At 38.3% G+C, this 17,843-nt stretch overlaps 1 protein-coding gene across 4 annotated transcripts in view; it reads right to left on the bottom strand.

Annotated features, from left to right (window-relative positions):
- Window positions 1-17,843, bottom strand: part of DMXL1 (Dmx like 1) — a 179,081-nt gene that overhangs the window by 132,708 nt on the left and 28,530 nt on the right. For all 4 annotated transcript variants that reach the window (XM_030927848.1, XM_030927850.1, XM_010353785.2 and 1 more), the window contains 4 exons: window positions 14,591-14,669; window positions 6,550-6,682; window positions 2,013-2,079; window positions 233-411 (listed from right to left, as the gene is read on the bottom strand). In XM_030927848.1, coding sequence (XP_030783708.1) covers window positions 233-411; window positions 2,013-2,079; window positions 6,550-6,682; window positions 14,591-14,669 — 458 coding nt within the window. The remainder of the gene's footprint in view (window positions 1-232; window positions 412-2,012; window positions 2,080-6,549; window positions 6,683-14,590; window positions 14,670-17,843) is intronic.

Here is a 17,843-nt window from a genome sequence, read left to right on the forward strand (position 1 = left end):
ATATGGAGTAAATTATCCCAGCTTAAACTCCTTTAATATGGCTCTCATCCTAAGCATCAAACATAGCTGACCCACAGCCACAGATGTGCAGGCCAGAGGCTATTTAATATTACTCCAATCTTCATAGGCTCAGAAGGCCTATTAACTATGGACTCTCAAAAGTGAGAGAAGCAATCAAAGTAACAAAGATGATGTTCCTTAATATGTGGGGGAAAATGACCAATCCACTGACCTAGGCATATATTTGCTTGTTTTACGCCAGGAAAATCCATTTACGGCTCGAGGATGGGCCAGATACACAAAAGAAAAGTCAGTTTCTCCTTGGGATTGTTTTTCTGAACTTCTATCTGGAGAAGTAACAGCTGTCCGCCAGTTTTCTACATTGTACCATACCTTCAAAAGACAGTCATCCTAAGGAAAAAAAGAAACCAGAAAAACATGCAGATCAGAATTAAAGATTAAATCAAATAGCAAAAGTAAGACTTTTCTCCAAATAGCAAAAGTAAGACTTTTCTCCCCAATGGCAAGAACTCGGGGATGGGAAGAGACATTGGGCACAGAGGAATTAAGAACAAAATTCTGATTCTGGCACTTTTCTATTAGCATTCCCTAATTGTGCTTTAAAAACTGAAGTGTGTGAATGTGTGTATTCTGCTCAAGAAAAACGCTTGCTAATTACTAGAGTATGGGGAATGGAGTCATTCAGGAAAGACTGAAAGATAAAACTAAGGATTTCTTTTCCAGTAAGCCAAATATTAAATAAGAAATCAATACCACTAGCAGACATATGAAGAATGCTAATTATTGGGGGGGAAAAACAAAAAACAAAGTACTTTTCATGAATTTTCAGGTGACTTTTCAAAGAAAATGTTGATGATGAAAATAACAAGTTAATATATAAATACTACATAAAATACTCAAATTTATAGTCCTAATTTGGGAAATAAGAAAAAACCAAAGGAGACTAGAATGTACCAGGTACTACTTTTAAGTTGTAACTGAGTTCCCACCTGTAAAGTCAATCAGAATAAACAGCTCCACTTCTCTCCTAAAAAACAGAAACCTTACTGTGGTTTTAGAGTATCTTACACTCTTAGTTTGCAGAAGGCTTTGAGCCATGAGAACAATAACTTGACTTATTAGCAGTTCATGAAATGCTCTATGAACCAATGAATAAAAATAACTTCAAAGAAATACATTGCTTTAAAATCAACAGGTAATAACAAAGTATGCACACTAAAGAAATGGTTACTAGTATCTTTCTAGAAAGCCTATGAAGTCTTATATATTAAAAACAGCCTAATATACATCAGCTAAGAGGTAATATAAGTCGAAGCTATGCTTTATTGATTGTATACTACATGAAAGGCACTGTGCCAGTGACTCTATACTGCATATATTGTCTAAATTAATCCTATGATTAATGATCTATGAGGTAGGTATTTTTTTCCTCATATTATATATGAGAAAAGAAAGGTTCAAGAAGATTAACTTGCCCAAGAGGATAAAGCTGGTAAATGGCAGATTTACATCCAGATCTGCCCCTACGTCTGTGTTATTTCAATTATATCACACAGTCTTTTAACACCACAAAAATGCAGTCAATTTCTGCTACTTAAAATTTATAATGGCCGGGCACAGCAGCTCATGCCTATAATGTCAGGAATTCACGACCAGCCTGGCCAATATGGTGAAACCCCATCTCTATTAAAAAATACAAAAATTAGCTGGGCGTGGTGGCGCGTGGCTGTAGTCCCAGCTACTTGGGAGGCTGAGGCAGGAGAATTGCTTGAACCTGGGAAGTGGAGTCTGCAGTGAGCCAAGATTGCGCCACTGCACTCCAGCCTGGGTGACACAGCGAGACTCCATCTCAAAACAAACAAACAAAAAATTGTTAATGGAAACTATTATTTTCAAGTTAAATAAACAAAAGAATGAAGCCAGTTAATGTTTTTAAAGTTTCAAAGTAAACTATAAACACATAATTTGGCAACAGCATTTTCACAATTTACCTTCCCAGCAGTGGCAAAAAATTCTCCATCTGGTGAAAATTTCATTAAATGAACTTCGGAAGCAGTTCTGTAAATTAAACAGATAAGGAAAAATTTGCAATGAAAACTAAAAAGAAAAAGTTCAATATTCTCAAAATTATACATCAGCAATTGGTTCAAAAGACAGAAAATTTTATAAGTTTCACACACATCTTTATGTACCTGAAAAATGAACTAGCTAGTAAGATAAACTTTAAATATAAAAACATCCATCCATAGAATCACGGAAGGAATGGCTTGTCAAAATCTTCAAAGTCTAAAACAAAAAAGTCAACTTTCATTCCCTTAGAATGAGAGAGAATGGTTTCATTTTTTAAATCTGGAAATCTAGTTTCCAGAACCATGGATCCCTATATGCCAACATACTTCAGGGATAATATATAATAAATTTGCCTTAGGGTAATACTTACCTAATTAAAGATTATGTATGGGTTAACAAGGGACTTGCAGCAATTAGGGATTCAGCCTACCAGCTTCACCTATATACTTGGTACATACTTGCCTTTTCTTCTCAAAGGAACTTTGGTTCATTTCTCTTCATTGCCCTCCCTTACAGCTACTCATATATATCGATCTCAAGACATCCACCACTATCATTACTTTTCTTTTCTTTGACCAAATTCATGATTAGATAGGTCAATACTAAATTTATTTGTAAAGATATCCAAAGAGGAATTCTCTCACATTTCATTTCAGATACAAATAACTTTTTTTTTCTGATTTTAAGCATAATACATTGTAGAAAAGCTGATACAGGTAGATAAAAAGAAAATGAAATCATTCATATTTTTCACCAATACTGCCACATCCTTTCCTCAGACAAAGCCAATGTTAACATTTTAATACATAAACTTCCAAATCCTTTTCTCTGCTCTCTCTACTTTCTGCAGAAAAAGGTGGGAGAAGTAGGGCTAGAAACTGAAGTCATATCTATCACCCATTAAAAAATATGACACGGGCCAGGCACGGTGGCTCATGCCTGTAATCCTAGTACTTTGGGAGGCTGAAGTGGGCAGACCACAAGGTCAGGAGTTCAAGACCAGCCTGGCCAACATGATGAAACCCTATCTCTACTAAAAATACCAAAAATTAGCCAGGTGTGGTGACATGCCCCTGTAATCCCAACGACTTGGGAGGCTGAGGCAGAAGAATTGCTTGAACCCGGCAGGTGGAGGTTGCAGTTAGCCGAGATCATACTACTGTACTCAGCCTGGGTGACAGAGCAAAACTCTGTCTCAAGTAACAACAACAAAACTTTGTCATGAACATCTTTGCACATAGATGCAAAAGATGTGTATATTTTTCCAGGTGTACAGATCTACATTATTTTATTGGCTTATGATACTCCATTGCATATGTTTACAATGATTTCAAATAATTTTTCACTGCTGTTTTCTAATTTTTGCTGCAACAACAAAAAGAGAAGTGAACATGCCTGCACACACATTTTTAGAACATCTGGTTAATCCTAAGGATATCCTTAAGACAAAATACTACTTTTTTTTTGTTTTGTTTTTTTTATTGAGATGGAGTCTCACTCTATTGCCCAGCCTGGAGTGCAGTGGTGTGATCTCGGTTCACTGAAATCTGCCACCTGGGTTCAAGCTATTCTCATGCCTCAGCCTCTCAAGTAGCTAGGATTACAGGCATGTGCCACCACACCTGGCTAATTTTTGTATTTTTAGTAGAGATGGGGTTTCGCCATCTTGGTCAGACTGGTCTTGAACTGCCGACCTCAGGTGATCCGCCCACCTCGGCCTCCCAAAGTGCTGAGATTACAGGCGTGAGCCACCATGCCCAGCCTACAGCTCTTTCTAAAGAACTATTTATGCAAAATTCTGTTCCCTTTCTACATGTTAACCCATTACCTATCTGAGGGGTGCAAAATACATGGAACCAACTCCTTTGAAATCTCCTCTGTAAATTCTACATACGGGACGTCTGCCTTACTTTGGTATGTGATATTTATGCTATCACCACTTCATATAAATCTAGTCAGTTTCACTTAACATCCTATTATACCAGTCTACTGGTTTATTTTCTGTCTACCCCTATCTGTTCATCGCAATATTCTAAGCATCTTTAAAGCTGCCTGGAACCATTCAACAAATATTTGTTGAATTAATGAATGAAACCTGGAAAACTTATTTAAAGGATATGAAAAAAATTAAGCCTGTTGAATCATACTTCCAAAATGTGCTCTAAAAAGATAATATCAGGGTGGACACAGTGGCTCACACCTGTAATCCCAGCATTTTGGGAGGCCAAGGCAGAAGGATCATGAGGTCAGGAGATCAAGACCATCCTGGCTAACACGGTGAAACCCTGTTTCTACTAAAAATAGAAAACATTAGCCAGGTGTGGCGGTGGGCGCCTGTAGTCCTAGCTACTTGGGAGGTTGAGGCAGGAGAATGGCGTGAAGCTGGGAGGCGGAGCTTGCAGTAAGCTGTGATCACACCACTGCATTCCAGCCTGGGCTCCATCTCAAAAAATAATATCAACTGTACTCTACTCCCTTATTGACAGTATACAAGAGCACCTATTTCTCTAAACACTATTATATAAGATTCATCCTTTTTCTGAAATTTCACATTCTTGATTTCAAGTGAGATCACCTTTTATCGCACTTATTGTTAATATGTTCTATACCTTCTTGAAATTTTCTCTCCATTGCCTGACGTTGCTTAGTATTGTGATACCTGTTCTTTTCTAACTAATTTAAGGCCTACTTTTAAAAACGCATTTGCCCAAAACTGCACATATTTCTCCTTATGTTTGTGTTTCTTTCCTTGTGGACATTTTGCTTTATAGAAATGTTTTATTGATACAGTTAGAACTATTAATTTTTCCTAGCCTATCCACTTCCAGTTTGGGAGTCATTCTTAGTCTTTCCCTAACTCTTTAAAGCAGCATTTCTTGTCAAACAGCAATATAAAATAAATGACAAATTTAGCCAAATATGTAATTTAAATTTCCTATCAGCCACATTTTTTAAAAAAGTTGAAACAGGCGAAATTAATCATATATTTTATTTAACCTAATACATAAAATTTTAATTTCAACATATTTTTTAAAATGTTAGAGATATTTTACACTTTTTTTAATACTAAATTTTTAAAGTACAGCACATCTCAGTTTGGACTAGTTGCATTTCAAGTGCTCAGTAATAACGTGCAGTAAGTGGCTACCATACTGGACAATGTAGCTCTAAAATATAAAATTTCACCTGTATTTTCCTCTAATATTTTTGTTTCATTTTATGGAAATTTTTTCCTCCATCTCACATTTGTTTTGGTATCAGGTATGAAAGACTCTAACTTAATTTCCCCTCTACAGAGCTAGCTGTTTTCCCCACTATAAAATACTACCTTAGGCCAGGCGCGGTGGCTCAAGCCTGTAATCCCCACACTTTGGGAGGCCGACACGGGCGGATCATGAGGTCAGGAGATCGAGACCATCCTGGCTAATACGGTGAAACCCCATCTCTACTAAAAAATACAAAAAACTAGCCGGGCGAGGTGGCGGGCGCCTGTAGTCCCAGCTACTTGGGAGGCTGAGGCAGGAGAATGGCGTAAACGCGGGGGGCGGAGCTTGCAGTGAGCTGAGATCTAGCCACTGCACTCCAGCCTGGGTGACAGAGCAAGACTCTGCCTCAAAAAAAAAAAAAAAAAAAAAATACTACCTTATAGCTGGGCATGGTGGCTCACAACTGTAATGCCAGCACGTTGGGAGGCTGAAGCGGGCAGATCATCTGAAGTCAGGAGTTCAAGACCAGCCTGGCCAACATGGTGAAACCCTGTCTCTACTAAAAATACAAAAATTAGCTGGGTGTGGTGGTGCATGCCTGTAATCCCAGTTCCTCAGGAGGCTGAGACAGGAGAACTGCTTGAACCGGGGAGGCAGTAAGAATTGCAGTAAGCCTCGCATCATTGCACTTCAGAGTCTAATCCTGGATCCTAATCTGTCCATTCCTACATCAATAACAAAATGCTTGATCATCTGTGGCATGAGAATTCATTTTACTATACTGCATATCTTTATTCTTCTTTTCTTTCAGAATTTCTCTGACTTTCCCATAGTTGTCCTTTTAAGCAGAGCTTAGAACTATGCTCAATAGAAATTCCACTCAGATTTTGGCAAGGATTATGTTCAATATACAGATTATGTGGGAAAAATAGATCTCTTCACAATATGAAGTCTTCCATTCAAAAGCATGAAAGTCATCTAACTTTTCATATAATTTGGCAAGTTTGTATTTAATGGTCTTCATATAGGCCTTATACATTTATGTTTCTTCCTACTTTATTTGACATTTTTAAAAAATGTATTTGTAGAACACAGGAAATAGAAAATTATCTGTGTATAAGAAAAAGCAAACCATAGACTAAAAAACAATACTTTTTTATGTCGGTGTGATTTTATACAACTAAAATACATTTATGGTAAAACCACATAGAACAATAGGTTTATCAGTTTACTCCCCTGATCAATTGCTTACTTGCAATGCCAAATGCATCTCCAATCTCCAAAGTTAAGATCTGTTTTATTTACATTTTCATCTTCAGTTGGCTTCTCCAAGTTCGTATTAGACCAGAGTTGCAAATAGCTCGAACCAGTTAAAAGACGACTGCCTAAAAAAAAAATTATTCATCATTTATATTTAGATATTTAATAGTGACTTAAATTACATGCTCAAGAATTTCACATAAAACAACTTCTTAAAAAAGTTAAATATCAAAAAAAAAAATATTTTGAGGAACAGAGGAGAAGGCTGTATTTTAATTTTGTTAAAATAGCTTGAGATAGAAAGGAAGATATCTTATAATTTCTCATTTAACAAATATTTAATGAGCATCTTCTTTGTCCCAGGCACTGTGCTAGACATTGGAAATACAATGACAAATAAAACACTGCCCTTTTTCATGAGTCCATATTTCAGTAGAAAGACATGGAAATATGATACCACATAAAAGTGTTACATACATGATAGAAATGTGTGCAAAGCTTTATGGAAGCCCACAGGAAGGAGACATTAATGTGTACCTGTAGTAAAAGTGCCAGGAAATGTGACGAAATGCAACCTGGTCCTTAATGGATGAATAAGCAGAAGAGACAGGCATTTCAGAAAGGAAACCTAACATGAACAAAGGCATGAAGACATATAAGTTCATATATTTTCCTAAGAATGCCTTTTAATCTGGTATAGGTTAAGGAGTAACATACACGGAAAGGCTGGAAAAAAAAATTACCATGGAAAAAATGCCAAGGTGAGACTGTGGAGAGTTTTTCAAGTTCATAGCATTTGGACTAGGTTATAGGCAGTTGGGAGTAAAAGATTTTCAAGTGGCAGTGGGAAATTGTCGGGGAGTTGTTATAAAACTGGATCTGTATTTTAGAACAAGAAGGCTTAACTGGAGGAGGAGCAGTCAACAGATGGCGAGGCCTGTTGAGTCCCCCTCTACTGAGATAACATACAAAAATCACATATACAATATATGCATTTTTCCAGAAAGATAATCTGTAACTTTCGAGATTTCAAAGACTCTAGTATACAAAGAAGGTTAAAAATACTTCTTAGAAAACAACTCTAGAGACAGACAACATCAAGGAAAACATAAATGTGTGGCTAACCAACTATTAAACTATTAAACCTGGTTAATTAACTATAAAAATTCAGATGGTAGGCCAGGCATGGTGGCTCACACCTGTAATCCCAGCACTTTGGGAGGCCAAGGCGGGTGGATCACCGGAGGTCGGGAGTCCAAGATTAACCTGACCAACATGGAGAAACCCCATCTCTACTAAAAATACAAAATTAGCCAGGTGTGGTGGAGCATGCCTATAAACCCAGCTACTCAGGAGACTGAGGCAGGAGAATCGCTTGAACCTGGGAGGCAGAGGTTGCAGTGAACTGAGATCACACCATTGCAATCCAGCCTGAGCAAGAAGAGTGAAACTCTGCCTAAAAAAAATAAAAAATAAAAAATAAAAAATTCAGATGGTAAATCATAAGGATCTCAATCAAATATTTAAAAAGCAAGCATCTGAAAGCCGTTTCAAAAGGTATTATCAAGGCTGGGTGCAGTGGCTTACACCTGTAATCCCACCACTTTGGGAGGCCAAGGTGGGAGGACTGCTTGAACCCAGGAGTTCAAGACCTGCCTGGGCAATACAGTGAAACCCTGTCTCTACAAAAAAAAAAATTACAAAAATTAGTTAGACATGTGTTTGTAGTACCAGACACTAGGGAGGCTGAGGTGAAAGGATCACTCAAGCCTGGGAGGTCAAGGCTGCAGTGAGCTATGATTATGCCACTGCAGTCCAGCCTGGGCAATAGAGCAAGACCCTGTCTCAAGAAAAAAATGGAAAAAAGAATTGTCAAGGTTTGACACCAAATAAATACAGGGGAAAACCAAGAGGTTTCAATGACAGATTCCCAACTTTATGACTTGGGAATTAAGTAGAAGGTCATGCTATCATCCACACAAAAGACAAGCAATTTTGGCAAAAAAACTGACAATAAAGATGGCCTTCACCTTGGCAATTAAAGACTATAGATTTGTTTATTTCTAGAATAAACACTATTTTTTAAATTTTTTGCTGAGACAGGGTCTCACTATGTTGCCCAGGCTGGTCTCAAACTCCTGGGCTCAAACAACCCTCCCACCTCAGCCTCCCAAACTGCTGGCATTACGGGCATGGGCCAGCATGCTTGGCCCTCGTTTTCAAAAGGAAAGTGGATCTCTGGCATAGACTTTAGATCAGAAATCCCTGTGTCTAAATCCCAAGTAAGATGCTTAATTAGCCATGTGAATTTGATCTAGTTGGGCAATTTCTGAGTTTCAATTTTCTCATCTACAAAATTTGAGGTTTAAACACAGTTGTAAGGATTAGCTATAATATGCACAAAGTCTCTAGCACAGGCCAGGTACTAAGCAGAAGCTCAATAAATAGTAGAGCAACTAGATAGAAGGTTTCACAGACAGGGGAAGAAAAAAAGCACAAGTAGTAATGAAACATTCCATTTAAATATGTTGATTATTCCACTTTTGAACTTACCAACAAATACAAGTTTTATTTTGCTTAATATAAACTGAAGTTAAATTAAGACATCCCATAAAAGATTAAGAATTTAATACAGAATATAAAATTAATCCCAGGTATGGAATGGAACAAAAGTAGGTAAGATATAATATGGTATACTGATTTCAAACTCTAAGAATTAGATATTATAGATATTAAATTATGGATATTTAAGTAGGATATTATGGATATTAAAGCAGGAAATGTAGAGGACTATGTGCTTGCAAACGAAGCAGGGCGTTCCCGATAAGTCCTGCTCTTGCAAACGAAGCAGGACATTCCTCCCCTGCAAACAGGGATGACAAAGGAGCCAGTTGCAAATAGCAGACCCTGGGAGCTTGTTTATATGTAAACATCTTGGAAATCCAGAAAGTCAGGGAAAGGTCAGAAAAACAACAATGTGTCTTGTGACTTGGTAACATTCCACAAACTACGGTATAAAATAAAGCGGAGCGTGTCGTTCGGCGCGGCCGCCATGTTTGTCTTGTCTTGTGTTGTCTTGTGTGTTCATTCCTTTGTTCAGGAAACACGCGGACCCCAACATCTGGCGCAGCGAGCAGGGTCCGTGGCTCCACAAGAGCAAGGAACCAGAGGGGGAACACCCCGGGCAGGCGCGGGGAGACCGCGGGCAGGTGCCGGAGACGAGTGGTTTCCATCTCGACGGTTGAAACAGTGTCACGGCGAAAAGGAGCCGATCCGAAGAGTTCCTCAAGGAATTTCAGGAGCTGAATCTGAGTGCTCAGAGAACATTCACCTTCAGGACTGGGCGTGCAGAGCCCCCGACATGGGGTCAACTGAGAAAGCTTACTCAGAAAGCTGAAGGGGTTGTTCAACAAGCTGGGCAGCCCAAAACCCCACTGACTTTATTCCTGGCTATGCTGGCCGTAGTAAATTGTCAGGTAACGGCTAGAGAATTTACATACTGGGCTTATATTCCTTTTCCACCCTTATATCAAGGTGTGGCCTGGGGAGACAGAGAAGTCTCAGTACTTACTAATGATACTGCTTGGATGCCATCGCCTTTTTTAAACCAGGACCCTGAATTAGACACTGGCACAGTAAATAGTTCATATCAATTTGGAGTTGAAGGGTTACCTATATATCTTAGGAGTAGTCCACATTGTCTGCATCTTTCTCATGAGGCTTGGGCTGTTCACTACAACCATAGTCATATCTCTGCCTTTACTATGATTATTGTGGCTCAAAGTTTTAAGTATAATCATACTGCAGTACTTAATGAAACTCTACCAACTACATTATCTTTATGCCCTATCCATGATGTGTCCGGAGGTGTTTCCCAATTAGAGTGGACTAGGGGTAGAGGGAGTGAGCCACGAGTAAAAGGAAAAAGTCATAATTACCTTATCACAGATTGGAGTCTACATGGAGATTTTCAAACTACATTTAGTCATATCAACCTATGTTGGCATAAAGGTAATCACAGCATTGCTGCGGATGGCAACGAAACTATTATTTGGCATGATGGTGGTCTATCACCCCCATGCCACATTTGGCTAATACCTCACAAATACAAGGTCATATGTGGAAGTTGCTAGCTGCTGGTAAACCAATGTTCACTTTCACGGGAAACACGTCCTTAAATCTTACTAATACTGCTAACCCTTTCCATATATCTTTGTATCGAAATAGTTCTAGATATGTTATTGCATGTGTAAGAAAGCCTTACTTGTTGACAGGAATTTTTTTTTTTTTTGAGACGGAGTCTCGCTCTGTCGCCCAGGCTGGAGTGCAGTGGCCAGATCTCAGCTCACTGCAAGCTCCGCCCCCTGGGTTTACGCCATTCTCCGGCCTCAGCCTCTCGAGTAGCTGGGACTATAGGTGCCCGCCCCCTCGCCCGGCTTATTTTTGTATTTTTTAGTAGAGACGGGGTTTCACTGTGTTAGCCAGGATGGTCTCGATCTCCTGACCTCGTGATCCGCCCATCTCGGCCTCCCAAAGGGCTGGGATTACAGGCTTGAGCCACCGTGCCCGGCGACAGGAATTTTTAAATGGGATAATAATACAGGGGTAGTTAACTGTACAAACAATTGTACATTCTTCAGTTGTATAAATACTACTTGGTGGAATAATAATTGGAATGAGTCTCATTCCGATTTATATCTACTAAGAGCCAGAAAAGAAACCTGGCTACCTGTAAACTTAGTGAATCTGCTGGGGTTACGCAAATTTACAAGGCTATGCAAGATCTTGTCCACCGCAGTCGGAGGATGGTTAGAATCGTTGTGACCGCGGTGATAGGGCTTGTAGCAATTGCTTCCACCGCTGCTGTTGCTGGATTAGCTCTACACCAGAGTATACAAAATGCAGAATTTGTGCAACAGTGGCATGAACAATCACATTTGTTGGGGCAGCAGCAACGAGACATAGATGCTCATTTGACTGAGTGAGTGGATAATCTGGAGCAAGTGGTTTCTTGGTTGGGAGATCAGCTAACAGTGTTGAATACACGAGCTTTGTTGAAACGTGATTGGAATACTACCCAATTTTGTATTACTCCTCTTCCTTTTAACAGCACTGTACATAATTGGACTGAGATAAAGAGACTTTTAATTGGTCATAATAATCCTTCCCGAGAAATACAAGAATTAACACAGAACAATTCTGAAACATTTCGCAATCAGTTACCGTTGCTGACTGGTGCAGATTTGATGACTGGTATTGCACAAAGTTTGACGTCCTTGAACCCTATGAGCCCTGTAAAAACCTTGCTGACCTCTGTTTCTAGCAATGTATTGATTGTTGTTCTTGCTTTTGTCATTTTCACAGTCTGCTGGAGACGGTGCCAAAGGGCAAACACCGAATCCCAGCGAGCTCAACATGTAATGATGGTTTTGAAAGAAATTCAAACTTGTAAATAAGGAAAGGGGAAACGTAGAGGACTATGTGCTTGCAAACGAAGCAGGACATTCCTCCCCTGCAAACAGGGAGGACAAAGGAGCCAGTTGCAAATAGCAGACCCTGGGAGCTTGTTTATATATAAACATCTTGGAAATCCAGAAAGTCAGGGAAAGGTCAGAAAAACAATGTGTCTTGTGACTTGGTAACATTCTACAAATGACGGTATAAAATAAAGTGGAGCGTGTTGTTTGGCGTGGCCGCCATGTTTGTCTTGTGTTGTCTTGTGTGTTCATTCCTTTGTTCAGGAAACACGCAGACTCCAACAGGAAAAAAGCATAAAAAGTCTAAAACAGAAAATCTTATGATTTAGGTAAGATACAATAGTAAATTTGGACACAAAAGAAAGGCATTAATCAGTTTACCAATACCATCTAAAAATACTTTTATCTCTCTGATGACTTCTATTTCTATGTTCCAAAGATAACTTTTTTTCCTTTTTTTTTTTTTTTTTTTTTTTTTCTGAGACAAGGTCTTGCTGTCACCCAGGCTAGAATGCAGTAGCACAATCACGGCTCACTGCAGCCTCAACCTCCTAGGCTCAAACAAGCCTCCCACCTCAGTCTCCTGAGTAGCTGAGACCTCAGGTGCTGGCCACCAAGCCTGACTAACTTTCCAAAAACTTTTTTGTAGAGATGGAGTCTCCCTATATTGCTCAGGCTGGTCCCAAACTCCTGGGCTCAAGCAATTCTCCCCACTCAGCCTCCCAAAGTGGTGATATTACAGGTGTAAGAAACCGTGCCCAGCCTGAAAGATAACTTTTTATGTTCTAGATTCAAATGTCTATACATTGCTTTATGATATACAAGCTTCTCAAAGTCCACATATCCAGTTAACACCTTATGTTCCACTACTTCTAACTCTTACATATTACTCTTTGTGTGGTCACAGATACTCTCAAAGTAATTTCAAATCCAGTTGTCAAGTAATGTCAATTCTACTGCCTAAACACATTTCACATCCAGGTATACCTTTCACTATTCATTAATTCATTTAATATTAATTGAGCACCTACTATGGAAAAGGCATTGAAATAAGTTCTTATTTCTCATCCAGACTAACGAGACTACAACCTCTCCAAAGGTCACTCCTTCTCCTGTTCCATTTGCCACTGACCCTTCTAACTCACTGCTAGCAGACCAATCTCGCAAAACCATAAATCTTACATTACTAGCCTCTTTCGAAAACCTATAGTTTTTAGACAACCATAAATAATTAAATTCAAATTTTTTAGCATGACTTTAAAGGTCTCCCATAACATGGTAAGGTCTTATCTCCTTACCACCACTGAGACTCAGCCCAGTGAAGTACTAATCCTTATTATAATGTATCTTATGCTTTCTTTCTCTGTGCCTTCGGTCACTTTTGTAGAATGGTAAAAATGGCTCCCAATAAATTATGTCTCCTTATGGTGATGCCCCCATGTAATATGACTTTGCCATATCTTTCATCAAGAGGTGGAGTCTATGTCTCCCATTCCTTAATATTAGCTGGACTTGTGACCATATAATGTGGCAGGAATAACAGTCTGGGACTTCCTTGTAGCTTCCACTTTCACTCTCAGAATGCAGCCATCATGTAAAATCCAGGCTGCCCTGCTAGAGAGAGCCATAGAAGAGGTCATGTGGAGGAGAACAAAGGCACTGTAGTAGATATAGCAAGCAGCAAGGCCCAGATATGTGAACAAAGCCTTTCTTGGATCTTTTAGCTGCAGATAAACTGCTTCAGTCACTACCACATGGAACAATAGACAAGCCATTCCCACAGAGCCTTCCTGACCAATAGAATCATAAGCAACAAAATGATGGATGTTTTAAGCCATCCATCATTTTGGAGGATGCTTTTCTAATGCAGATAACTGATACAAATATTCATTATATTTTATTTCTTTTTTTTTTTTTGAGATGGATTTTCACTCTTGTTGCCCAGGCTGGAGTGCAATAGCATGATCTCAGCTCACCGCAGCCTCCACCTACCGGGTTCAAGCAATTCTCCAACCTCAGCCTCCCAAGTAGCTGGGATTACACGCATGCGCCACTACGCCTGGCTAATTTTTTGTATTTTTGGTAGAGATGGGGTTTCTCCATGTTGGTCAGGCTGGTCTCAAACTCCCAACCTCAGGTGATCTGCCCACCTCAGCCTCCCAAAGTGCTGGCAATACAGGCGTGAGCCACCATATCCGGCATATATTTTCTTAAATTTCACTTTTTTACTGTTCCATCTACTCAACTTTCATTGCTAAAGTCTGTTTACTCTCAGGTCCAAAGACTCCTTTTCAATAAAACCTTAATTCTCCAGAGAAATATCTCTTTCCAAAAACAATGGGTATCCTACTATGGCACTTAGAACATTCTCTCATTTCTTACAGTGCATATCTGTCTTCGTTTCAGTATAAACTCTAAAAGGGCATAATCCATTTTACCTCTTTGGTATTCCCCACAATCTTACACACAGCGCAAGTGAAATACATGAGAGTAATAAAAATAAGAACAACTAGGCAAATGATATTTCATTTTAGTTAATCCTGCTTATTTTCTTACCTGTGGGATCCCAAGTTATATTGTGTGCTATTGATTCCAGAAAAAATTGGCCACTTTTCTGCCACTGACTATATAATTCCTAAAATTAAGAAAAGAGTCATTTAGCCCATTATGATTGGCATCTTTTCTCTGTCAAATGTGTACGTTTACGCTTGCTATTCTTACAATAACACAGTTTTAAAGATAACAAAATGTTCAATTCAGTCAACAAAAATAGAGAATATATGATAAAGAAGACATGTAAGAGAATATCTATTACTGGTGGTCAAGATTCTAACTTTAGTATAAACAGCCAATAACCATATGCTACCTTGGATATCAGTCTTATTAACCTCAGATTTAATTATTAATTTATTATTACTACAGTTATAGTTAAAAATTTAATTTTAAAAGTGTCTGTGGCTTTACTATTTGATGTTTCCTTCTCTTTTACTGTTTTATCTCCATCTGAGATCATAATGGTATGTGGGAACATTCAGAATAAAAGATGTAATGTTTTGATACTACTATATAATTTATCGCCTTACAGCTTCTTAGAGCAAACTTTTTCCCTTTTTTCTGCCTACAAATCAGTAAGAAATATACAATGTATTGTGACCCAGAACACATACACATACAAATAAAAACAACCTACGTTTATCCTTATTACATGTGACATACTCTGATATTTTCTCTATTTCATTCTCTTTTTAAATTCAGGTTGTGGTCTACACTAAGCTGAATTCACAGCCCAATTACAGATTGAGACTCATACTCTCTTAATGTGGTGGCTCTCAAACTTTGGTACAACAAAGAATAGCCTGAGATGTTACTAAAAATTCAAATTTCCAAGACCTGTACCCAAAAATTCAGGTTCAAAAGTTTCAGGATGGGGCACAGAAACCTGTACTTTAACACCCCAGGTGATTTTGACATAGGTGACCTACAGAATATGCTTTCATGAAAGACTGTCTTGCAGGAATGTCTTTCAATCACAGTACATACCAGAACCCTCTCTGGAACAAGACATATAAGTGCACTGACACAATCCTACAGCTACAGATTTAGAAATTCCCAGGGCAGGATCTGGGCACATATACCCAATGGTAGTTGTGATGTGCAATTCTCATGAAGACCACCATCTTAAAAGAATACTCCGTAATATACGAAGAAAAGGAAATATTTTTACAAGGATCTGAAGATTCTGAGACTATATTCTAGAATCATAGGTTTTATACAACTTTCAAGTCTGTAACTTTACCATTTGATCCACTTTAGCCCTTCTTCAAGTTTTTTATTATCCCTTCTGCAAAGTCAGTGCTGATAAGCCAATAAACCAGCCTCTTTTTGAGTTTTATATATTATATTCATAATTAGTAAAGGAGAAAATGGCCAAACACTGAAATTCTCTATTTTATCCTTCCCAATAAAGGCATTTTAACATAACATAGTGATTTTCAAAAGCCACTTATTTTATTTAATAAATATTTATTGAGTATTGAAATACACTGTTCTGGGCTGGGTGGGGTAATCACCTAAAACATTTCTTTTTAGTACTGCCAATTACTAATTCTTTTCTTTTTTTTTTTTTTTTTTTTTTTTTTTGAGACGGAGTCTCGCTCTGTCGCCCAGGCTGGAGTGCAGTGGCCGGATCTCAGCTCACTGCAAGCTCCGCCTCCCGGGGTTACCGCCATTCTCCTGCCTCAGCCTCCCAGTAGCTGGGACTACAGGCGCCCGCCACCTCGCCCGGCTAGTTTTTTGTATTTTTTAGTAGAGACGGGGTTTCACAGTGTTAGCCAGGATGGTCTCGATCTCCTGACCTCGTGATCCGCCCGCCTCGGCCTCCCAAAGTGCTGGGATTACAGGCTTGAGCCACCGCGCCCGGCCGCCAATTACTAATTCTTAAGCCTTTAAGAGGCTCAAATATTGGATTCACTAGGCAATCTATAAAAATAGAAATCAGAAGTGTGAACACTACTTCTGTGAAATTTAAAGATAAATATCAATTAACTCAAAAAATAGTTTTCATTAACACAAAGTAAGGAAAGGACGCTCACACCTAGGAATCAATACTTTGATTTTTTAAAATGGTTTTACTCTTAGCTCTGTGGCTTAACAGCTGTTTCACTGGTCAAGTCACTATATTCTTTGAGCCTACTCTACTGCCTTATTCGTAAAAAGAAGAAATAATAGCTGTACAAACTAGGTTTGAAGTAATTTGTAAAATACTAATGAGCTAAGTGAAGATGATATGAAAACTATCAAAAGATATATAAAGGTATGTCTGCTATTAAAACAGTTTAATCCTTTATAATTAATGTATTTCTAAATGGTCTTTGACATGTTAGCCTAATAATATTCCTATCAAGACTGAATAGATATTAATCAATTTGAGAGTTGAGCAAAGAATTTCATAAGGCTGACTTACCTAAGACCAACTAGCTAGATAGACCCAGAAATAGAAACCAGTCCTATGACCCCCAAAATATTGCTCTTTCAATGACACTATACTTACCTTCTTTCAGATGGTTTGTTTTTATTTTTATTTTTAGAGACAGGGTCTCTCTGTGTCACCCTGGCTGGAATGCAGTGCTGCAACCACTGCTCACTACAACTTCAAATTTTTGGGCTCAAATGATCCTCCCGTCTCAGCCTCCTGAGCAGCTGAGACTATAGGCATGCGCCACCATGTCTGGATAAACTGTTTTAAAAATCTTGCCCAGGCTGGTTTCAAACTCTTGGCCTTATGTAATCTTCCTGCCTCAGCCTCTTAAGTAGAGAAGATTACAGGCACGAGCATTAAAGAACCTATAAAATCTACTAACATGATGCAAATATTTATAAACTATTGGGTAACCAGTTTTCAGAACTGTTTCTGAGTACAGCTTCCTTATAAAGAAAAACATTCACTGACCTATTAACGATTGTATTACATGATCTAAATAATGCAAGAAAGTTAAGCCCTGAAGAGACAAAAAATCTGAATAAAGGTAGATTATAAAACAAAGAAAAAGTACTACATATGGCTGGACAAGAGTATTTGATACTAGCAATAAAGTAAGTGCCAAACTTTAGGTTACTGACTCTTGAAATATTATAAAATTAAAAATTTCAGAAATAAAATAATAAAGCATTTTAACAATTCATTGGCACAATTTATTTTAACTCTATTCCAATGAAAAATTTAAATATTTTTTAATATCAAAATGGAATTTAACATGTAGGTTCAATTATAGTATGTAAGTTATACCGATGTACTTCATGATCACTCTGA

The sequence above is a fragment of the Rhinopithecus roxellana genome, chromosome 3, assembly GCF_007565055.1.
Source record: "Rhinopithecus roxellana isolate Shanxi Qingling chromosome 3, ASM756505v1, whole genome shotgun sequence".
NCBI classification, from domain to species: domain Eukaryota; kingdom Metazoa; phylum Chordata; class Mammalia; order Primates; family Cercopithecidae; genus Rhinopithecus; species Rhinopithecus roxellana.